Source organism: Eptesicus fuscus, chromosome 2, assembly GCF_027574615.1.
Source record: "Eptesicus fuscus isolate TK198812 chromosome 2, DD_ASM_mEF_20220401, whole genome shotgun sequence".
NCBI lineage: Eukaryota > Metazoa > Chordata > Mammalia > Chiroptera > Vespertilionidae > Eptesicus > Eptesicus fuscus.
The window spans coordinates 68,051,992-68,076,738 of NC_072474.1; the positions used below are offsets into that span (position 1 = coordinate 68,051,992).

A 24,747-nucleotide genomic window follows, 5' to 3' on the forward strand; every position below is an offset into this window, starting at 1 on the left:
AAACCCATCTTTCTAGATTAGGGGTCAACAAACCTTTTTCCCTAAAGAGTCACATATTAACCCTTTGCACTCGCTTGCTTTTTTCTCGATTCCTTTATTCTAATGCTAACCGTGTCGAGTCACACTCGACATCCGAGTGCAAAAGGTTAAATACTTTAGGCTTTGTGTGCCTCATATGATCTCTGTAGAAAATTCTTTGTTTTGTTTTGCTGTTTACAACCATTTAAACGGTAAAGGCCATTTTTAGTTCACAGACTATAAGAAAATGAGCCACAATTGGATTTGGGCTATAGTTTCTTGACCCTGATCTTGATACCCATTTTGTATCCAAAATGAGGAGGAACTCTCCCTAAATGAGGACTGTGATGCTGTCAATGGCCTTTCATCTGCATATTCATCCCCAATCCAATTCTAATAATACACAGGTGGCAACAACAAACAGCTTCAGTATTTCCAACTATATAATAAGAGTAACATCACTCTTGGAAATATGAAACGTTTAGGAAAACTATGTTACTTTGCTTTGAAATCTTTTTTTCAAAAATCTGTTATCTCTGATAATTAAAACCAGTATTTCTATGGAATAGTTATACTGTATTCTATACAATGGTAAACAGATTTTTATTCCTTTTTAAACAACTTTATTGAGGTATTCCTTACTGCATATTTTTAACAGTTTTATTGAGGCATATTTTGCATTTCATATTATTCACCATTTTCTAATTTACAATTCAATTATTTTTTAATAAGTTTACCAAGTTGGGCAATCATCACCAGCAAGCAGTTTTAAAACATCTTCATCAACCCAATATGACTTATGCACATTTACTGTTCTGCCTGTTTCTTCCTGCTGCCACCCCAGGTAACCACTAATATACTTTTTGTCTTAAAAAAAAAAACAACACATCTTTTTTGGATATTTCATATAAATAGTAGCACACAGTAAGTGATTTCTGTGTCTGGTGTCTTTCACTAAGCATAATGTTTTTGAGGTTCATCCACAACATAGCATGTATCTATAGTTTGTTCCTATTTATTGCCAAATAGTATCCCATGGGATCTGCTGCACATCTTTAAAGTGTTAATATATTGCCACAGCCAGTTTGGCTCAGTGGATAGAGTGTCAGCTTGTGGACTGAAGTGTCCTGGGTTCGATTCTGGTCAAGGGCACATGCCTGGGTTGTGGGATCGATACCCAGTAAGGGGCGTGCAGGAGGCAGCTGATCAATGATTCTTTTTCTCTCTCCCTCTCTTTTCCTCTCCGAAGTCCATAATATATATATATATATATATATATATATATATATATATATATATACACACACACACACACACACACACACACATACATACACATATTAAAGTGTTAATATGTTAACTATGTACACACTCATGAAACCATTACCAGTCAGGATAACAAACATGTCACTGATCCTCAAAATTCCTACCCTCTTCTTCCTAATCTCTCCTTCCCACCTTTGTCCCCAAGGCAACTATTGATCTGCTTTCTGTCTGTCACTATACATTATTTTGCATTTGCCAGAATTTTATATAAATAGAATCATACAATATGCAATCCTTTTTGTCTGGCTTCTTTCACTCTGCATAATTATTTTTAAGTTCATCCATGTTAAAGCATGCATCAGTAGTTTCTTTTTTTTTTTCTTTTTTTTTCAAATATATTTTATTGATTTTTTACAGAGAGGAAGAGAGAGGGATAGAGAGTTAGAAACATCGATGAGAGAGAAACATCGATCAGCTGCCGTCTGCACACCCCCTACTGGGGACGTGCCCGCAACCAAGCTACATGCCCTTGACCGGAATCGAACCTGGGACCCTTGAGTCCGCAGGCCGACGCTCTATCCACTGAGCCAAACCGGTTTCGGCGAGTAGTTTCTTTTAATTTCTGAAGAATATTCTATTATAGAGATACTAGAGGCCTGGTGCATGGATTCATGCACCGGTGGGGTCCCTCAGCCTGGCCCGTGCCCACATGCAATTCAGGACCCCTCGGGGGATGTTGGACTGCCGGTTTCAGCCCAACATCCTCCAAAGGATATAGTAGTGTGTGAAGTGGCAGGGAGCCGGGGAGGAGCCTGAGTCTGGGCCAGGCACCACGCTGCTCCCACTCATCCTGGCCCCGCTGTGCCTGCCACCGCCTGGTAGGTGCTGCTTGTGCCACCGCAGCTGCGCTTGCCAGCCATGAGCCCTGCGTCTGGCACCCATAGGTCAGCTGAGCGGGAGTGCACTGACCACCAGGGGGCAGCCCTGTGTTGAGCATCTGCCCTCTGGTGGTCAGTGCACATCATAGTGACCAGTCGACAGGTCGGTCGGTCACTTAGGCTTTCATATATATAGATAGCCCTGGCCAGTTTGGCTCAGTGGTTAAGAGCATTGGCCCATGGACTGAAGGGTCCAGGTTCAATTCTCGGTCAGGGGCATGTACTTAGGTTGCAGGCTCAGTCAGGGAGTATGCGGGAGGCAACCAATCGATGTGTCTCTTTCACATCTCTCTCCCTCTCTCCTTCCTCCCACCTCCCTCCTCCCTCCCTTTCACTCTGTCTAAAAAATCAATGGAAAAACATCCTTGAGTGAGGATTTAAAAAAATAATAATTTTATAAAAATCTAACAAAGTTTATTTATAATTCATATTTCACTAGATATGTAGCTATTACAAATAACTCTTGATATAAGCATTTGTTTACAAGTTTTTTTATGGAGATATGTTTTCATCTCTCCTGAGTAACTATCTAAAAGTGGAATAGTGGAATCATATAAGAGGTGGATGTTAAGCTTCTTAAACTGCCAAACTGTTTGCCAAACAGATGGCAGCATCATTTTACATTCCCACAGTAGTGTTATGAGCATTCCAGTCCCTCCATGTCCTCATCAACACTTGTCATAGTCTTTTTAATTTTAGTTATTCCAGTGAATATATAATGATATGTCACTGTGATTTTAATTTGTATTTCTTTAATGACTAATAATGTTGAGCATCTTCCAATGTGTCTGTCATGTGTTTGTCACACCGTGGTAAGGTGTGTTCAAATCTTTTGCTGATTTTTAAAAGGGAATTGTTTTATTATTGATTTTATAATTTTAACATCTATGTTCATGAATGATATTGGACTACCCTTTTCTCATTTTGGTCTGGTTTTGATATCAAGGTAATGTTAATTGCTTTAGAAGGAGGATAAATCAGGTTCCTATTAACTCCATTTCAACCTAGAAAGTCTTTGATAGTTACCATGTCATTTTATCTACCCCTTCCTCGCCTAGAAAGTCCGTATCACTATTAACTTCATTTTCCATATACAGGGCATGGGGGGAAACTGAAACTCAGAGAGCAAGGTGGCAGAGTTCTAATCTGGAACTAGGATTTGAAGAGACAGTATGAATCTAAAACCCATTATTATACTACAATATTTAAGTAGTATTCAAAAAGGTTCACTTTAAACACACAGAATAAGTTGTTTTTCATTATAAAAATTACTAGAGGCCCAGTGCACGAAATTCATGCACGGGTAGGGTCCCTAGGCCTGGCCAGTGATCAGGGTCGATCGTTGGGGAGACCGGCGGGGTGATCGAGGGGCTCCCGCTGCCACCCGCCTTGGCCGGCCTGGCAACACTCACTCGCTGGACCCGCGCCCCCCCACTCCCCCTACTGCTGCCACCTGTCGCCTCCCTCTGCGGGCTGGGAGCAGCTCCTGCATTGAGCGTCTGTCCCCTGGTGATCAGTGTGCATCATAGCGACCGGTTGTTCCTCTGGCGGTTCTGCTGTTCAGTCAATTTGCATATTAGGCTTTTATTATATAGGATTATATCTCTAAAAGATCCAGGGAGTCTGATCTGAAGCCCATGTCTTTTTTTTTTTTTTTTTTTTAGTATATTTTTATTGATTTCAGAGAGAAAGGGTGAGGGAAAGAGAGACAGAAACATCAATGATGAGAGAGAATCATTGATCAGCTGCCTCCTGCATGCCCCATACTGGGTATTGAGCTGCAACTGGGCATGTGCCCTGACCGGGAATCAAACTCTGACCTCCTGGTTCATAGGTCAATGCTCAACTACTGTGCCACACTGGCTGAGCTGAAGCCCATGTCTTAATCATTATAGTATTTGTTGAAAAGAATAAATAAGATGCCATGGCTTAGTATACTCTAAGTCTGGATCTATATAAACTACTAACTATTGAATATACTGAAAACATTACTTAAAAAGAAAAAAATCTAGCTGTAAAGAGTTTTATAAAGATATTCTATAGCCCCCAAAAGTCCAACCAAAAGAGTAACGACAATAGCTGCTACCATTTTAAAATTTTACTTAATCTTTAAAACCACATTGTGAAACAGGTATTACCATATAAGTTTTATGGATGAGGAAATGTGAGACACAACAACATTAAGACACTTGTTTAAAGTCTGCCATTCCTTAAGTAGCAGTACTGGTATTCAAACCCATGTCACTATAGCTCCAGAATATTCTCTTAAAATTTGTATTTCTTTTTTTTTTTTTACATTACAATGTTGTCATCCCTAAGAAACAAGAAGCACTGCCAAGGGCCTTTGGGGAATAAGGAAATTCCTACATCAGGTTCTGGCAGAGGTCAAAGCCAAATGAACTGGAGCTGAGCTTTGATGGTAATGATGGCAATGAGCGGTTTCCCAATCCCTGACTGGATTAAACCTGCTTTGCCCCTTTATAAAGCAAGTTTTCCTTCCATAAAACTATCAGAGCACTTTTTCTACATCTCTGATTATCTACAGTGGACACAGTTCAATTAGCTTGGACTACTACCTGTTGGCTATAATGCATAATTCCTCTTAGGAGTAGGATGGGAGGAAGAATAACAGCTATTCACGTAATTCCAGCCATGAGGCTGAATGGTACAGAGGTAAAGAGCCTGCACTCTGGAGGAGACTGCCAAGATTCAAATACCTATTCTGCCTTATACTAGCTATGGGACCTTGGAAAAAGTATTGAACCTCCCTGGGCTTCCATGCCTTCATCTATAAAATGGGGATAATTTACCTCTCACAGGTTTAAGGATTAAAAGATACAATACATAAAAAATGTTTAGAATGGTGCCTGGCACTTGGTAGGCAATTTAAAATTTGCTATCAATATTACTATTATCCCTATAGTTATTGCACAAAATAAAATTACATTACATAGATATTTTAGAGATTCTTTAATATAAAAAAGATATTAGCGGTCCTAGCTGGTTTGGCTCAGGAGACAAGAGCGTCAGCCTACGGACTGAAGGGTCCTGGGTTTGATTCTAGTCAAGGGCACATGCCCGAGTTGCGGGCTCGATCCCCCGTGGGGGGCGTGCAGGAGGCAGCCGATCAATAATTTTCTCTCATCATTGATGTTTCTATCTTTCTCTCCCTCTCCCTTCCTCTCTGAAATTAATAAAAATATATTTTAAAAAAAGATATTAGCAAATAGCTGTGTATTTAAAAACATAATCCTATAAAAATTTGACAGATCTATAGTAGTTTCTTAAAAGTAGATTTGGAAATTGATTTCTAGCATCTTCTGTAAATAGACAAAAAAGTTTTAAAACCCATTCAGAGATAATCAGAAATAATTCATAAAAATAAAGGAAATTACTCAATTCCATTAAAGTAGTATAAAATCTAGACCCTACTTTATTAGGGGACAGAAATAACATACAGAATAGATAATGAAATAAGGCAAAGTACAAGTAAATATCAGTGGGTAGCACGTAACTCAGAAGGAAGAAATTCTATAGTACCATTAAAATTTATGTGTTCAATCAATAAACAAATTATCTATGTGCCACTCCTAATGCTAGTGACAAGAACAAGTTCAAAGGACTGATATGTTATAAATTATTAATGAATCACTTAAGCAAAAAAATATAAAAGGGTTATTGAATAATTTCCACTGTTAACTTACTGTTGCTATTTTGGTCGAGAGAAAGTTCTCCCTTTCTTCATCTACATTAATTTCAATTCCAGTTTTAAATAATTCAAGCATTTTGGGGATGTCACGGCCAATGGAATCTGGTTAGAAAAATAAAATATCCAAAGTTAATCATTCCATCTAACCAAGTAGCAAAAATTAATGAATAAGAAAAGCATTAATCTCATGTTAATATATACTAAATAAGTTGTGGCAGAGATACTCCAGGGTGGCCCCAGTTCCTGGAGTTTATGCCCTTGTGTAATCCCCCCTTGAGCGTGGATGGGACCTGCAACTGGCTCTCACCAACAGGATGATTATGTGTACATGATTACATTACATAGAACTGCAATGCCTATCTTAGAGGAGACTCTCCTCCTACTGGCTGTGAAGAAGCAAGCTGCAATGTTATGAGGTGCATATGAAGATGGCCACAGGGTAAGAAACTGAGACCCTCAGTCCAGCAGCCTGAAAGGAACTGAATTCTGCCAAAAAGTCACATGAATATAGAAGCGAATCCTTCCCCAGTCACAGATGAGAACACAGCTCTACTCTACACCTTGACTGAAGCCCAAGACCCTGAAGCTGAGATAATAAATGTGTGTTGTTATAAGCCACTAATTTTGTGGTAATATTGCTACACAGTAATAGATAACTAATAAAAAAGTATGTGTAATTATGCTGCTTATCTACTTTAGAAACACTAATGACAAATTAAAACAAAATCTGTAAAACAATCCAATATAATAAAAGGCTAATATACAAAGTGTCCCCTCGGGAGTTTGACCCACCAGGAGTTCAACCGCTCACTATGATGTGCGCTGACCACCAGGGGCAGCACGGAACAAAGGAAGACCCTGGCCGGCAGCCGGGGAAGGAAGACTCCAATAGTCCCTGATCACTGGCCAGGCCTAGGGACCCTACCCGTGCACGAATTTTCGTGCATCAGGCCTCTAGTCCATAATAAAAGGTAACAGTGGAGTCTTGAAATCTTTTAAGAACATTTTACCTACCTTTGTGTAAAATTCACCTGACCTGCCTTACCATAAAGAAAGGTAGAAACTAGGAAAAGTAGCAAGATTTAGCAGCAGAAATAATATCATAGTGAATGATACAGCTCATTACTGTACAAAGCTGGCATAAAAAACAAGTTAAGAATTAAAACTTAATTTATTGGATTCTAATGTCACTTTGTCATCCCTTAACATGAAGAAAAAAAAAAAAAGGATGCAATTGAATATAGAAAGGAGAAAAACAGAATCAAGGTAAAAGAAAAATAAGAATTTTCAAAGGATCATAGTGGAAACTCCAAACATAAACTAATTTTCCTAATCATTAGTCATTAAAATTTTAACTTGAATTTACTACATAAAAATACATATTTTTAATATTCTACAATACTATAATTAACTTGAAAATTTTTTGATTTTGTACATAGAAAATGTGAATTATTTGAAGGGTAAGAAGTAAAATAAGGAATGTGCTATTAAAGACACACTACTACCACTGTGACTCCAGCAATTCTTCCCATGATAAGTCAATATTTAAAATTTATAAAGAACTTACACAACTCAACACCAAAAAAAACCCAAACAATCCAATTACTATAAGAAAATGGACAAAGGACCTGAATAGACATTTCTTCAAAGAGGACATTCTGATGGCCTACAGGCATGTGAAAAGATACTCAATGTCACTAATCATCAGAGAAATGCAAATAAAAACCACGAGATACCACGTCACACCTGCCAGAATAGCTACCATCAATAAATCAACAAACAAGTGTTGGCAAGGATGCAGAGAAGAGGGAACCCTTGTACACTGTTGGTGGGAATACAGATGGTGCAGCCACTGTGGAAAGCAAAAAATTAAAAATGGAATAGCTTTATGACCCAGCAATTCCACTTCTGGGGATATATCCAAAGAAAACTGAAACATTGATTCAAAAGAATATATGCACCCCTATGTTCATTGCAGTGTCATTTACAATAGCTAAGATTTGGAAGCAGCCCAAGTGGCCATCAGTAGATGAGTGGATAAAAAAGCTGTGATAGTGGATAGTGTTGGCCTGAAGACTGAAGGGTCCTGGGTTCAATTCCGGTCAAGAGCACAAGCCCAGGTTGTGGGCTGGACCTCCAGTAGGGGCCGTGCAGGAGCCAATCAATGATTCTCATCATTGATGTTTCTCTCTCTCCCTCAGTAAAAAGATATTAAAAAAAAAAAAGAAGAAGAAGAAAGTTGTGGTACATTTACATAATGGAATACTACTTGGCCATAAAAAAAGTAAGTCTTACATTTTGCAACAGCATGGATGGACCTGGAGAGTATTATGCTAACTGCAACAAGCCAGTCAGAGAAAGACAAGTACCATATGATTTCACTTATATGTGGAATCTAATGAACAAAACAGAAACAGACTCACAGATACAGAAAACAAACTGACAGCTGTTAGAGAGGAGGGGGCGGGGCTGGGTGGAAAAATGAAGGGATTAAACAAAAAACAAAACTCATACACACAGATACCAGTATGGTGATTATCAGAGGAAAAGGGTGGGAGGGACGGAGAAGGTAAAGGGTGGATAAATGGTGATGAAAGGAGACTTGACTTTGGGTAGTAAACACACAATACAATATACAGATGATGTACTATAAAATTGAACACCTGAAACCTATATAACTTTATTAACCAATGTCACCCCAATAAAAAATTTTTTTAAAACCTTATTCTATAGAAAGCACAATATACACTCAGCATATATTACTTCTAAGGATCATCTGAGTCATTCCATATGGCTCAGGAGCACTTTACTCACAAGGAGCTTTAAATCTAATTAGGAGAAAAGGGATGTGCAGAAGCAACAACTACTGAAAAATAGATTTTTCTTAGTATCACATTCTGATATAACTGAGTACTAAATAGTATGATAGATATTATAATAACAAACAGTAAGATGCTAATGCAGTAGTCCCCCATTATCAACCATTTGGCTTTCCATGCTTTCAGTTATCCATGGTTAACTGCAGTTCAAAAATATTAAATGAAAAATTACAAAAATAAAAAATTCATAAGTTTTAAATTGCATGCTGTACTAAGGAGCATGATGAAACCTCACACCATCATCCCACTGGGACATGAGTGATCCTTTTGTCCAGCGCACCCCCACTGTATATGCTACCTGCCTGTCAGACAGTTAATAGCTGTCTCCATTATCAGAGAGAGACCACATTCACATAAACTTTTAATACAACATATTGTTATAAATGTTCTATATCATTAGTTACTGTTGTTAACCTCTTACTGTGCCAAATATATAAATTCCATTTTATCATAGATACATATAGAAAAAGTAAGGAATACAATATAACAAATGTATGCTGAAAGAATGAGCAAACAAATTACTTCATAATTTTGAGTCTGATATCACAGTGATATTATAGTGATAATGAAATGGGGAAAATAGGGCTTAATGAGGAAAGGGAACCACTGTAGTTCTGTATTAAAATATAATGAAGTGAAGTTGCTGATGGGATACTGTACACAGTTAGAAGAACTAGAAAACAAGTGAGAGATTGGGGATAATGATACGTATGAGTTGTTAAGCCAGTTCTATCCTAAAACAAACACAAACAACCTTCCTTTGACCTAAAATATTTCCTTTTCTCTCTCTTTCTCTTGATGTGAATTTGCATTTGCCTAATGACCAACATGTTGAGAGCATCATTTCATGTTCTTAATGGCCAACTGCATATATTCTTTTGTATAGTGTCTGTTTAATTCATTAGCCTCCTCTCTTTAAAATTCTATTAGACAGTCTTCTTACTGAGTTATAAGAGTTCTTTATATATTCTGGATACAAGTCCTTTGTTAGATATGTGTGTGCCAAGTATTTTTCCCCCAATCTGTGGCTTGTCTTTCCATTTTTAGTGATGTCTTTCCATGAGTAAAGATTTTAAGTTTGATAAAGTCCAATTTAGCAACTTTTTCTTCTATAGCTTGTGCTTTTTGTGTCCTAAGAAATCCTTACCTAATCCAAGGTCATAAAGATTTTCTCCTAGAAATTTTTATTTTACAATTTCATGGCTTTAGCCCTTAGAATTAGGACTATGATCCATTTTGAATTAATTTTTGTGTTTGATTTGAGGGAAGGGATACCCAGTAATTTCAGCATCATTCATTGATAAACCCATTCTTTTCTATGTAACTTTGGTACCTCTGTCAAACACCAGTTGACCCTAACCTGGCTGGTGTGGCTCAGTTGGTTAGAGTGTCTTCCCATGTACCGAAGGGTCTCAGGTTCGATTCCCAGTTAGGGCACATACCCAGGTTGTGGGTTAAATCCTGGTAGGGGCATGAGGGGGAGGCAATCGATTGATGTTTGATGTTTCTCTTTCTCCCTTCCTCTCTCTGTAGAATCAATGGATACAAGTCCTACGGTGAGGATACAAAAAAGTCGACCAAGTTGACCTTTAGGGTTGGGTCATTTCTGAACTCTCAACGCTTATCCTCCTATATAATAAAGAGCTAATGTGCAAATGGTTGTCACTCCCTCATGCAGACACTCAACACTGGGGAGAGAGGTGTGGGGACCAGCCAGGCACAAAGGAGCTCGCGAGAGAGGAATGGGGACCAGCCAGGCTACGGCCCGGGAGAGGGACAAGCCACCCGCCCCGCAGTCCCGGGCGCCAGTGCCTGTGGCTGTGGCCTGGGAGAGGGACAAGCCGCCCGCCCCGCAGTCCCGGGCACCAGTGTCTGTGGCTGTGGTCCAGGAGAGGGACAAGCCGCCCACCCTGTGGTCCCCTATGGCTGCGGCCGGCCCGGGCGAAGTCAGCCCGGGTCCTGGGTGCCTGCAGCCAGCCGAAGGGAGGGAAGTCTGGGTCCTGGGTGCCTGCAACCGGCCGGAGGAGGGAATTCTGGGTCCTGGGTGCGGGGTGAGGAAGAGGCAGTTAGGGGCGATCAGGCAGGCAGGCAGAGGGGTTAGGGGCAATCAGGCAGGCAGGCAGGTGAGTGGTTAGGAGCCAGCGGTCCCAGATTGCGAGAAGACAATCGGACATCCCCCAAAGGGTCCCGGATTGGAAAGGGTGCAGGCCGGGCTGAGGCACCTCCCACCCCATGCAAGAATTTTGTGCACCGGGCCTCTAGTTTATATACATCCATCCTTATGCCATACCACACTCTCTTGATTACTATAGCTCTCTAGTAAAATCTTAAACCAGATAATAAAATTTTGAAGAATTTTGTTCTTCCTTTTTAAAATCATTTTTCTATTCCAGGTTCTTTGTCTTTTCATTTTAATATCAGAATGAGCCCTGGCCGGTTTGGCTCAATGGATAGAGCATCGGCCTGCGGACTGAAGGGTCCTGAGTTCAATTCCAGTCAAGGGCACGTACCTCAGTTGCAGGCTCGATACCTGGCCCTGGTTGGGGTGTGTGCGGGAGGCAACCAATTGATGTGTCTCTCTCATACCGATGTCTCTCTGTCTCTCTGTCTCTCTGTCTCTGTCTCTCTTCCCCCCCCCCCCGCTTCCACTCTCTCTGGAAATCAACGGAAAAATATCCTCAGGTGAGGATTAACATAAAATAAATAAATGAAAAAAATCAGAATGAGATTGTAAATTCTTTAAAACTTTTTAAAGCCTTCTGGGAGTCTGATTAGGATTACGTTAAATCTATAGAAATATGTGGGGAGAACTCCATCTTAACAATATTATACTTCAAATCCATAGGCATGGTACATATCCCTTTATTTATGTATTCCTTAAACTTTCAGCAACATTTAGTAATTTTCTCTGAATAGGTCTTGTACATCTCGTTAAATTTATTCATATTTTATTTTTATGCCTTTGTGAATGGAGTTGTTTTATAAATTTCATTTTAATTGTCTATTGCTAGTACTAGAAATTCAGTTGATTTTGTGTATTGATCTTGTATTTGTAACCCCGCTAAATTCACTTATTAGAATTCATTTTCTAGAACATCTTATGGTCATATTCCCTAGGAATAAAAAGTTTTTATTTCTTCCTTTCCCATATGCATGCCCTTTATTCCTCTGACTTGTTAAAATGTGGAATGTAAGTGATGAGAGCAGAGATCTTTGCCTTGTTCCTGGCCTTAGGTAGAAAGCATTCAGTCTTAATGGTCTCCTCATTAAGAATAACATTAGCTGATTTTTTTCTAGACGTGTTTTGTCAACATGAAGTAGCTTACTTCCATTCCTAATATATACTAATAATAGAGGAATATGCAAATTGTCCAGGACACCATCACAGTAACAGTAACGACCAAACAGCAGGTTGCATGGGGCGACTAGGCTGGCAGGGGGGTTAGTGAGGGATGACCAAATGAATGAAAAGCAGGCTGCATGGGGCAACCAGGCCAGCAGGGGGGGCAAGTTGAGGGCGAACAGGCCGGCAGGCAGAGGCGGTTAGGGGTGACCAGGCTGGCAGGGGGGGCAGTTAGGGGCTATCAGGCAGGCAGGCAGGTGAGCAGTTAAGAGTCAGCAGTCCCAGATTATGACAGGTCCCCCCCCCCAAAGGGGTCCCGGATTGGACAGGGCACAGGCTGGGCTGAGGGGACTCCCCCCGCCCCCTGGCACGAATTTCATGCATTGGGCCTCTAGTCTATATATATAAAAGCCTAAGCAACCTTTACGACCAGAACGACCAGTCGTTATGACAAGCAGTGACTACCAGGGGGCAGACGCTCAGCACAGGAGCTGCCCCCTGGTGGTCAGTGAGCTCCCATAGCCAACCTCCCGTGGCCTGCCAACATCCCGTGGTCCCTCTCTCCAGTCAGCTGGCCAACCTCCCACAGTCCCCCCGCAAGCTGGCCAGACAACCTTCTACAGTCCCCCTCTCCCCACCAGCTGGCCCCGATTGGCCTGGCCCCAATCGGACTAGGCGAGATGACCCCAATCAACCAGCCAGGCCTAGGGACCCCACCCAGGCACAAATTCGTGCACCAGGCCTTTAGTATTCTGATAATTCTAGTTACTATGAATGGGTATTTGATTTTGTCAAGTTCTTTCATATACTGAGATGATCTTAAAGTCTCTATTCTTTATTCTGTTGACCTATTATATTGATGTCCAACAAATGTTAAATTAACTGTATTCCTAGACTAAATCTCCTTGGTTAAGATTTAGTAATCTTTATATATACATATATATACTGCAGGATTTAATTTTGTTAAGAATTTTTGCTTCTGCTCATGAGGGATATTGATCTGAAGTTTTCTTTTCTGGTGATGTCCTTGTCTAGCTTTGATACCAGGGTAATACTGAGCTCATTAATGAGTTGTTAAGTGTTCCTTTCCCACTATTTTTAAAAAGAGGTTGTGAAGAATTGGTATTATTTCTGTCTTAAGTGTTGGACAGAATTCACCAGTGAGAAGTCATGTGGGCCTGAACTTTTCATTGTGGAAAATAGAATTTACTAATTCAATTTCTTTACTTGATCCAGATCAATTTAGATATTTTCATTTCTTCTGGATACTTTTGGAAATTTGTATTTTTCATGGAATTTGCCCATTTCATGTAAGTTGTCACATTTATTGGCATAAAGTTGTTCATAATATCACCTTATTATCTTTTAATGTCTATGGGTTTGGTATTGAGGTCCCCCTTTCATTCCTGATTTTGATAATCTGCGTTCTCTCTTTTAAAGAAATCGGTCCAGCTAAAATTTATCAATTTTATCGATCTTTTCAGTGAATCAGTTTTCCTTTCATTGCTTTTCTCTATTATTTACCCTTTTGCTATGTCATTGATTTCCACTCTACTTATTATTTTCTTTTTATTAATTTGTTTCTTTGTTCCTAGGTTCTAAAGGTTAAAGCTTAGAACAAAGAAAGTCAAACTTTTCTTTTCTGTTAGACTTTAAAACTATAAATTTCCCTTTACAGATTATAATGTATGCATTACATTATTGTTTTAGCTGCATCCCACAAGTTCTGATGTGTTGTGTTTTCATTGTCATTCAGTTCAAAACATTTTCTAATTTACCTTGGGATTTCTTCTTTGATCCATCAGTTATCTAGAAATAGGTTTTTTAATTTTAATGTATTTGGAGATTTCTCATACTTCTTTTGGTTACCTAATTTGATTTAACTATTGTGATTAAACAAACACAGTCTGTATGATTTCAATACTTATAAATTTATTAAGACTTGCCTTACAACCCAATAAATGGTCTAACCTGGTGAAAGTTTCATGTACTCTTGAAAAGTGTAGACCAAACAACACTTTTTATTGTTGGGGAAAGTGTTCTATAAATATTAATTAGGCCATATTTGTTGACAGTATTACTCAAGTCTTCTGTATCTTTATGGTTTTTCTTATCTATAAACTAGAAGCCCAGTGCACGAATTCGTGCACGGGTGGGGTCCCTCAGCCTGGCCAAGGATCAAGGCCTATTGGGAGACCGACCAGCCAGGGGGGAGGTACTGCAGGAGGTTGGCCGTCCAGGGGGAGGGGCCACGGGAGGTTGGCTTTGGGAGCACACTGACCACCAGGGGGCAGCTACTGCGTTGAGCATCTGCCCCCTGGTGGTCAGTGCACGTCATAGCAACTGGTCGACTGGTTGTTCTGTTCGTTTGGTCATAACAGTCACCTAGGCTTTTATATATATAGACTAGTGGCGCAGCGCGCAAGCCGCTGCCAGCCGCGAGAGCCGGCGAGGAGGAACTGAGAGGTGCTCCATGCATCTCCTGGTGACTGGTCGTGCATGCAACCCTGCCCACCCGCGCACGCCTCATGCTGATCGGTCATTACAGTGTGAGGACATGATGACCATTTGCATATTAGCTTTTTATTATATAGGATTCTATCAGTTACTGGGAAAAGAATACTAAAATTTCTAACTGTATTTGGTGATTAGTCCATTTCTCCTTCAATTCTGTCAGTTTTTGCTTCATGTATTTTGTAGCTCTGTTTTAGACAAGTATGTCCTTTTATTATTATAAGATATCCATCCATCTTTTTCTCTAGTAAATTCCTTGTCTTAAAAGTCTATTTTGTCAGATATTAATATAGTTAACCCAACTCTCTAACACTTACTGCTTTCATGGTGTATCTTTACTTTTCATTATACTTTCAGCCTATTTGTGTTTGAATATCAAGTGTGTCTCCTGTAGACAACATATAATTGGATTGCTTTTTTGTAGTCTTATCATTTCTGCCTTTTGGTTGAAGTGTTTATACCATTTCCAGTTAACCTAAATTTTGATATGGCTGGATTTAGGTCTTTATTTTAATGTATTTTCTATTTGTCTCATCTCATTTATTCCTCTGTTCTTTCTTTACTTCCTTCTTTTATTTTAAACAAAAAGTTTTTAGTATATCATTTTTATTCCTCTATCTAGTTTGAAGAAATATCTCTTTTTTATGTATGTGTTTTTCATTTGCCCTAGAGATTACAATGTGCACATTTATTTATCACAACCTACTTCATCTTAATACTGACTTCTTCCAGGAAAACAGTAAGTTTGTGCCAGCCTATCTCCATCCTCTCTATCTCACCCAAACCTGCTTCATCTGTGTATCTATCTTCAAAATAGTATTCACTGTGCTACTCAAGAATCTAGAATCATTCTAGATTCTTCCCTATCCCTTACCCCAACAGCTCATCAATAACTCCTGTTATTCCTATCTCCTCTATATCCCCTAACAGCCTTCCTCTTCTCTGTCATTACTGCCACTGTTCAGATTCTGTCTTTATGCATCTTTTACCCAGCCTACTGCATTGGCCACCTCACTGGTCTCTGTTCTTAAGGTTTCATTGTCCTCAAATCACCACTCTATCATTTACAAAGCTTGCACATATAGACATTCTAATAAGCAAATCTTATATCATCCTTCTGAGCAATATTTTTCAATGGCTCCTACCTACATAGAGGATAAAATCAAATCTCCATGGCACTGTACACAAAGCCCTCCATGTTCTGACCCACTGCCTATCACTAACTAACCTCAGTGACCACCATAATCTGTTAATACTTTATGTACAAAATTATAGAAAGCTACTTTTAATTTCCTGAGCATAACTGGCTCACTCATACTTTTGTGCATTAATACAGGCCATTTCCTCTACCTGCAATGTTCTTCCCAGGCATGTCGGGAAAGAAAATGCCTATTCGTGCTTAAATGCTCAACATAGCTGGTACCTTCTTCATATGACCTGGTTCTACAAAGTAGTCCCTCATTCCTCTCAGTGCATTGTACCTTTTCCACTGGTACACTTTCTGCATTTTACTATAGCATTTTTGTTCTCATTTCTCTCACTGTTCAATTTTTACCTCCTTAAAGATGGGAACTATCGTTTCATCTGTGTACTGCCTGGAACACAGTAAGCACTCAATATTATATGCTTATTCAATAAATGAGTTATGAAGGTAAGAATGATATTTGAAGACATAAAAAAGAATGAGTTCTAAAGTAATTATGGAGCATGAGTAGTTACTTTAGAACTTGTAGGGAGTCAATAATAACCAAGGCACATATATATTATAAACTTGCTATATACCCAGGTTATGTAAAGCTCTTGCATACATTATGTAACAAAAACACCATGGGGAGCATAAAACCCATTTTGTAGATGAATAAACAGAGGCACAAAAATGTTTTAAATAATTTGTTCAAGGTCACAGTAAGTGTCAAAGCCAAGTCTGAGAGAGGTCTATTCTGTTTTTTCAGCGTAACCCAATGTTAAATCTTCACTCTTATTTCTAGGGATTTGCTACCCCTTATTGCTGTGTAATTGCTCTCCTTTTTCTCTGTACTTTTATGTTCTTCTACTTTTTCCCTGTTACTTTCTCTTCCTCTAATTTGATTTCTATACTGAACATAACATGTAAGAAACTATATTGTCGGGTATTTCACCCAGATGTACTTTCTTCTTCTTTACTAGGGAATATTGCAGGGAAGAAGCAAGTCGAATAATAGAAGCTAGGGAAAACAAAGAAGAAATAGCTACTGAGAAAGGAGATAAGTGAAGATTACTTAGTGTAAAAGAAAGTTTCAAGAAAGAAAAAACACTAAGAACAAATCTTTAAATGCAGCAAAAGAAAGATCCGTGATTATTACTGAGAACCACATTTTAGCTGAATACGGGAGAGAAGGATAAAAGAAAGAATAACACTAGCTAAGGAAACGGAGACAGCACTAAAGACCACTATTTGAAAAACTTGTATGAAACAACAGAAAGGATTAAGATCGTAGCTAGAAAGGATAGCTGAATCAAATAAAACTGTTGGGGGATGTGTTTTGTTTTCAGTTTATTTGTTTAGCGAAATGCTCAGTCAGTTTATATACTGCAGAAAACAAAATGCTTTGCTCCGAGACAGCAAGGGCCTTGTCTGTCTTTTTCACAACCATTACACTCCAGGCTTGGCACATAGCAGATACTCAATACCTATAAATGCAATTATCCTAATCTTAAAAAAAACCCTAAAAATTATAGATAAATATACTCTTCAGTTGCAGTATTTAATCTATATCTTCTATCAACTGAATGCTGCACTAAATGTTCATGCACTGTATAAATATTTATTGAGCACCTACTATGTGCCAGGTACTATTCTAGGCCATAGAAATACAGCAGTGGACAAAACCAAAAAATGCCCTTACTCTAATGGGAAGAACCAAACACACAACCACAAATAAAAAATGTAAGATGCCTAAGTGTAAGTCCTAAAAATAATATAAAAACATAAAAGGAGGAATCCAGTGTTAATGGGAAGTGATGGTAATATCCCATATGAGATGGTTATGGCCTGGCTGGAGTGGCTCAGTTGGTTGAGCGTCATCCAGTGATGGGCAACCTTTTGAGCTTGGTGTTTCAAACTTCGCCAAAAAACTGAGCATAACTCGGGTAGAGTGTCCCTTTGAGGGAAAAACATTATTTCGCGATATTTATAGTTTAAATAACATAACTGTTTCATCCTCGGCATGCGGCCGCCTTAGCGGCCGCGTGTCATCAGAAATGGCACTGACATGCGTGTCAGAGGTTCGCCATCACTGTCTAGGCACATACCTGGGCTGCAGGTTAAATCCCCAGTCAGGGCACGGACAGAAGGCAACTGATCAATGTTTCTCTCTCACAGTGACATATTTCTCTCTCTCTCTCTCTCTCTCTCTCTCTCTCTCTCTCTCTCTTTCTCTCTAGCATGTCCTTGGGTGAGGTTTAAAAAAAAAAAAAAGATGGTCATGGAAGGCGTTTTTGTTTAGGTCAGTGGTCAGCAAACCGCAGCTTGTGAGCCACATGCGGCTCTTTGGCCCCTTGAGTGTGGCTCTTCCACAAAATACCACGCGCGGGCGCGCATGTACAGTGTGATTGAAACTTCGTGGCCCATCTTCCTGGCCCATGCGCAGAAGTCGGTTTTCAGCTCTCAAAAGAAATTTCAATCGTTGTACTGTTGATATTTGGCTCTGTTGACTAATGAGTTTGACGACCACTGGTTTAGGTGATATTTGAATGAGAAAGTGAGCCAGGAAAATAAGCAAAGAGCATTATACACAGATGAGACAATAAGTCCAAAGACCTGAGAAGAGAGAACATTTAGTGTGTATGAGGAAGGGCAGCTGTAGTAAAGGAAATGAAGGAAAGAATAACAGAACCAGCTGTAATACATCAACAATTCATCTATAATAATTATAACCGTACTTAATCATCATTGGAATCTTTCACACATAAATACTTTTTAAACTAATACACAAGTGGGGGAAATTCAGAAAAATTTCAAATTGATTATTCTGCAAAAAGTCCTTTTTCAGTATTTCTTAATATAATCAAAAAGAGTTCTAATTGTTTAAATAATGCAAGCAATACCATGTTTAGTCTATGTGTTAAAAATATTTCACATTAGATTTCAACAATTTTACATCCATTACTCTCAAATACGACACAACACCACTTCCTTACAAAAGGCAGTAGATGTGAATACTCTTTGAACAAGTCTGCTGGAATATCCTTTTGGTAAGACTCCAAATAGAGCACTAACATTCAATTCTAAAAGCTACATATTAAGAGAAATACACATTAGAGCAGGGGTCCTCAAACTACGGCCCGCAGGCTACATGCAGCCCGCCGAGGACATTTATCCGGCCCGCCGGGTGTTTTTGCTATCGCTGCCTGTCCTGCTTAGCAGCCAACTTAGCAGTGTGCATAGGAATTTGTTCATAGTTTGTTTTTTTAAACTATAGTCTGGCCCTCCAACAGTCTGAGAGACAGTGAACTGGACCCCTGCTTAAAAAGTTTGAGGACCCCTGCATTAGAGGGTCCAATTTTTTAATCATGTTCCTATTCCCACCTATCAATAGCTGGTTTAACCCTTTGCACTCGCTTGCTTTTTTCTCGATTCCTTTATTCTACTCGGGATTTAATTTTTGAAATACCCCATATTTTACAAAGCGCAGCAGTGGAATAAAAAACTGGAGTTTCTTTTCATACAAACTTATTTATTTGGATTTTTTTATATTTCAAATTATTGATACATTCAAAGAGTAATTTTAATCTCTAACCGTGTCGAGTCACACTTGACATCCGAGTGCAAAAGGTTAAAAGAATTCAACTATTTTCATATACTACTAGAGGCCCGGTGCACAAAATTCATGCATAGGTAGGGTCCCTAGGCCTGGCCAGTGATCAGGGCCATCTTTCCCGGCTGCCAGCAGCTGGCCCTGCCACCGGTCGCCCTGTGTGTGTGGGGCGACTGGCGGGGTGATCGTGCCCCAGCGCTGCTCACGTCAGCTGCCACCCACCCCCAGTTTCTGGTTCCCCATCAGGCGATCGGAGCCTGCCGGCCAGGGGGAGGAACCAAGAGGTTGGCCGTTCCCGCCTGCTCGCCAGCCCCATCCCCCACCACTGGTTACCTTCTATGTGTGGGGCAACCAGTAGGGTGATCGGGGCCCCAGTGCTGCCCGCATCCACCGCCACCCACCCCTGGTTCCCCCGTTCCCCATTGGGCAATCAGGGCCTGCGGGCTGGGGGAAGCTCCTGTGTTGAGCGTTTGCCCCCTGGTGGTCAGTACGCATCATAGCCGACCGGTCGATTTGCATATTACGCTTTTATATATACAGATAACACCTACCATGGTTCAATATGCGTAACAAAAGACTGACTCAATTAAATCAAGATATTTTTCATACTAGTATTTTTTGTTTAACCCTTTGCACTCGCTTGCTTTTTTCTTGATTCCTTTATTCTACTTGGAATTTTTTAAATACCCCAGATTTTACAAAGCGCGGCAGTAGAATAAAAAACTGGCCTTTCTTTTCATACAAACTTATTTATTTGGATTTTTTTATATTTCAAATTATTGATACATTCAAAGAGTATAAAAAAAGCTGCTACCGATGCTATCCATGTCGAGTCACACTCGACATCCAAGTGCAAAAGGTTAAGTAAATTCTAAATAATATATAAAATTAGGAATAAAAATGTCAAAAATATCAACGAAACATATCAATATTAGAGATAAAAGAATTTCAGAGGGCAATGATGTTACGGGGTTAGGAGGAAGCTAGTTTACAAGCAAAAGGAAACCCACTTTCTTCCAAGAAATTTTAAAAAGCAAGTTTTAAATGTCTTTTTTTCTGAAATAAAAAAGAAATACTAAAAAACAAGCCAAATGTGCATTTAAAAACAGAGAACTTGCCTACAGTTATGTGAGCAATTAAGATAATAAATAAAACAAATAAAGCTGCAGCACTAAACATGCTGCAAAATGTGAACATTTAATCCAGCCAAGATGGTTACACCCACTCCCATTAGTAAAACAAAATGTAGGACAAAATGGGAAACTAATGAGCTTAGCTGTAGGGGCTTATTTGTTTTTTAATTTCATCCATTTGCTCAAAATGTAATTTCTATTTTACCCTAAAGTCTTTTGTTGGCTATAAGGAGAATCAAATGTTCCTAAACAAGAATCAGAACAAGCTCTGAAAATGCATAATACAAGCTTCATTTGTTCTAATGCACATCTGGTGTATTTTGTTTTAACATTTCTGACAGGTTAATCATTTGTCTTCATGTTTAAAGAACACGAATGTTTTGCCAGTGCTGTTACACAGATCATGTGGGGGTGAATAGAAAAAGCTAGAGAAGGAGAAAGGTCTCTCTGTTTTTTCAAGATGTTTTGTTAAACAAAGGTGGGGGGAGAGGGGGGAGTACACCTAGGCAACTTGACCTTGGTGTACAGAAACTATGACTCATTATGAAAGTAAAAATAAAGCCCATTAATAAAAATTAGCAATTTGAAGGGAAACTTTTCTTATTTGAAATGAAGTTATTTGAAAACCTTTCAGACTAAAAACAACAGTGCCTAATTTTGTGATGAAAATCTAATTTTAAAAAAATCCTCAAGGCTAAAAATCATAAAGGCCTAAAGGGTTGTTCAGAAAATAGAAAAAGTAGCAAAGGTGACAAAATTAACTTCTGTATAAAGCCAGTTCACCATGCAAAGAAAGGAGATAGCTAAATACAGATATATTTAGCATTTAGTTTCAGTTTTAATTGACTTTATTTAGTATTGTTTGGTTTTGTTGAGCTTGAATTTAATTAGAAAAAAGTATGAGAAATATTTTCATCAAATTGAACTGTAATTCACATTTAATTTTTAAAATAATGTTCAATTTCAGGTCTTACTTAGAAAAATTACATCTGATTCCATGACAACAAACACTATTGTAATGGAAATCCCTAATAAAAAGTGCCAAACCTCAATTCAATATCTAATAAGGATGTGTTATTCAAAGCAGGCTATCAAAATAAACAAATAAAACTCTAGTACAACAAAATAATTGGAGAGTACATATGAAATTGTTTAAAGTACAAAACATAATCTATAATCCATGGTGTTAGTGGCTACCATGTCTGAAGAATTTTGGTAGGAATTTTCAGCTCAAGTAGAGTTAAAATGTGAAGCCCAATCTACTAAAACAATATTAAAATACTTGTTCTGTTTACACTATGAAATTTTATTTGAAATAATACCTATCTATAGCAGATATACAGTAAAAAAAATACCAGCACCATTTGACTCTTCCCTTTGTCTTTCCTGTCCATTTTTAATTACTTAGTGCAGTCCTAATATATTTGACATTTGTCTTCTTCATTCCAGTCTCATTATGAAGACTTTAGTTTAAACATTAACTTTATTAGTCTCTGGTGACTGTGTCCAAGCTGGTCTCCCTGCTTCTAGTTTTGATTGATGCCAATACATCTTATGAACTCTTGCTAGATTAAACCTGTAAAGAATTCCCCACCTTAAAAACTTCTAAGGGATTCTGCTGAATACAGAAAAAAATAAAAGTCCAAGCTTACTAGGATCTTATTCCAGATCCTTCTCAATATGACATCAATCTACCTTTCCAACACAATTTCCCATTATTCTCTTTCATATCAATGTAGGGATATCTTTCAATACAGCTAAAGAGAATTAAATGATATTTCTTGTACATGGACTATAATTTCTGACTTACTCCAATGTCTAGGATTAACAGATTCTTTCTTCTTGTTACTGCCAAACTAACCTTGAAATTCTAGCAAAAGCTAACTAATAATAAAGTAGAGATTTATATGCTTGTGAAATCATATATTTTTACCTAAGTATCTTAGCAGAGCACACTGTACCTGTTCATTGTCACCACCAGATGTGCAGACACACTGGCCAACCACAAGAGAGCAAAATTAGTATCAGGAACAGGATGACTAGCTGAGTCAAACTGCATATCTAGTCCACAGAAAAATCCCTGCTACTCCCCTCAACTCAATTCCCACTTCCCTTTTACCTTATATAATTATCTGGTTTGACAAGAACTAGTAAGATGGGCTTTGGGACAGGAGTCCCCCATCTCAAGTTGCTGGCATGTGAATAAACCATTTTCCTTCTTGCCAGCACCTGTCTCACAAGTTTGGCTTTCATTGCAGCAGGCAGCAGAACTACAGTTCGGTTTCATACTTAAAAAGTATTTCCCTTACTTGTGTGCTTGCATATGAGCCTAACCAATGATCACGGACAACAGGGGGAGGGGGGCTTGTGTGTGGGGGGGATTGGGAAGGGAACGGGGGGAGGGGGTTGAGGACAAATATGTGATACCTTAATCAATAAAGTAATTAAAAAAAAAAAAAGTATTTCCCTTAATCTACGCATCCAATTATTCAAGATCAATTTAAATGCTAACTTCCTCACCTATATGTAAATTCTTCTTCTACTGAAAATCTTCAGCACTTTGTGAGTTTATCATTTATGTTATACTTTAAAACATAGCTATTTACGTAGCAACTAGAAGCCCGGTGCAAGAAATTCGTCCCTAGGCCTGGCTGGCAATTGAAGCACGAGCATCTGGCATGGAAGGGCAGGTCCCAGCTGACCTCTGAGCCCTGAGCAGCACCTGGGCCCCTGGGCCACCATGTGCCCCCCTCCACCTGATTCATCGGGCCCTCACCTGGCTCCCTCAGCACCTGGAGCCAGGCGGTGGCCCCACCCCCCACAGCTGCTGCTGATGGTCACTGTCTGCAGGGCAATTGGCAGGGCGATCGGGCCCTGCTCGCACCCACCTTGGCCTGGCGCCACCCGATCACCTGTTCCACCATCCCGTCACGGTCCCACTCTCATCAGGGCCCATCAGGGCCGGCAGCACCTCCACTGCCGCCCGCTGCCAGCACCGTGTCGCTGACGCCCATCATGTTCCATGCCACCACCTGGTGGTCAGTGCACATCATAGCAAATGGTGGAACTCCCGGTTGAATGGACAATTTGCATATTAGGCTTTTATTATATAGGATGTTACTTTTCTTACTAGATTTCATAAGGGAGAAATATTGATAAGGGAAAAGTTCCTTAACACGTTAAGCGCCAAGCCTGTTTTGTCTTCCTTTCCGTTTAGCCCACAATATCCAATTTCACTGATATGCTGGTGGCCAGAGACTGATGAGGTCCAAATGGAAAGTATAGTGTCAGTCACCGGTGACTGACATGGCGCTTAACATGTTAAGGAAAAAATCTGCAGAGCCATGCACACTGTAAGCATTCATATATGAGTTGAATGCTGACATAAATTAGCATACCTATTATATTGATAAAGAGGTCAAAAACAGTATGATTATAACATGTCTAGTGGGTAATACTTTCACTTAGTTTCAAGTTAAAATATGGCTTAAATTTAAAGTATTATATAGTAATTAGGTTTGCAAATTACAATAGATTACCAACATCAATGTCAAGAGGGAAAAAATTAAATCTGCATGTTCTCACATAACATAAAACTCAAATAGCAGGACATATTACTTATTCTACATATATATTAGCAACTTTGTTTTCTAACAAAATATATAAATTAGAAAGTTGTTCATAGCATATTGAAATAATGAAAAAGAATTCTCCCTTACTTCGATTAAGCTTTGGAAATTTTTTTTTCAGTTTCTTCTTTAATGGATTAAGCTCAGGCATAATTTCTGGAACAGCTACATAAAAGTCTGGTTCAATTTCATCATCCAAAATCTAAAAATCAAGATAAAAGATAACCTTCTGAAAATAAAGTATAATGTAGTAATTCCCCTTATAATTTAGAAAACACACATTAAACACAATGTTTTTCCTTTAAACAAGGATCATATGAACACATTTACCAATTATGAAAACTATTAGAAGCAAAACATTTTCTGATCTTTTCTCTTAAAAATAGTGACATCCATTTAAAAGATATGTATTTAATGGGTTTAATTCTTCCATTTAAAAATTTAGTTGATTATAAAATGAAGCAACTTTTTAGAATAGTACTTCCTAGGCAACAAATATTTTACCAATGATTCCTTCTGCTT

General features: G+C 38.9%; 1 protein-coding gene across 4 annotated transcripts in view; it reads right to left on the bottom strand.

Annotated features, from left to right (window-relative positions):
* The window catches only part of MRPL1 (mitochondrial ribosomal protein L1), a 65,045-nt gene that overhangs the window by 21,374 nt on the left and 18,924 nt on the right, over positions 1-24,747 (bottom strand). For all 4 annotated transcript variants that reach the window (XM_028148406.2, XM_028148407.2, XM_054728068.1 and 1 more), the window contains 2 exons: positions 24,316-24,427; positions 5,927-6,033 (listed from right to left, as the gene is read on the bottom strand). In XM_028148406.2, the coding sequence (XP_028004207.2) occupies positions 5,927-6,033; positions 24,316-24,427 (219 nt within the window). The remainder of the gene's footprint in view (positions 1-5,926; positions 6,034-24,315; positions 24,428-24,747) is intronic.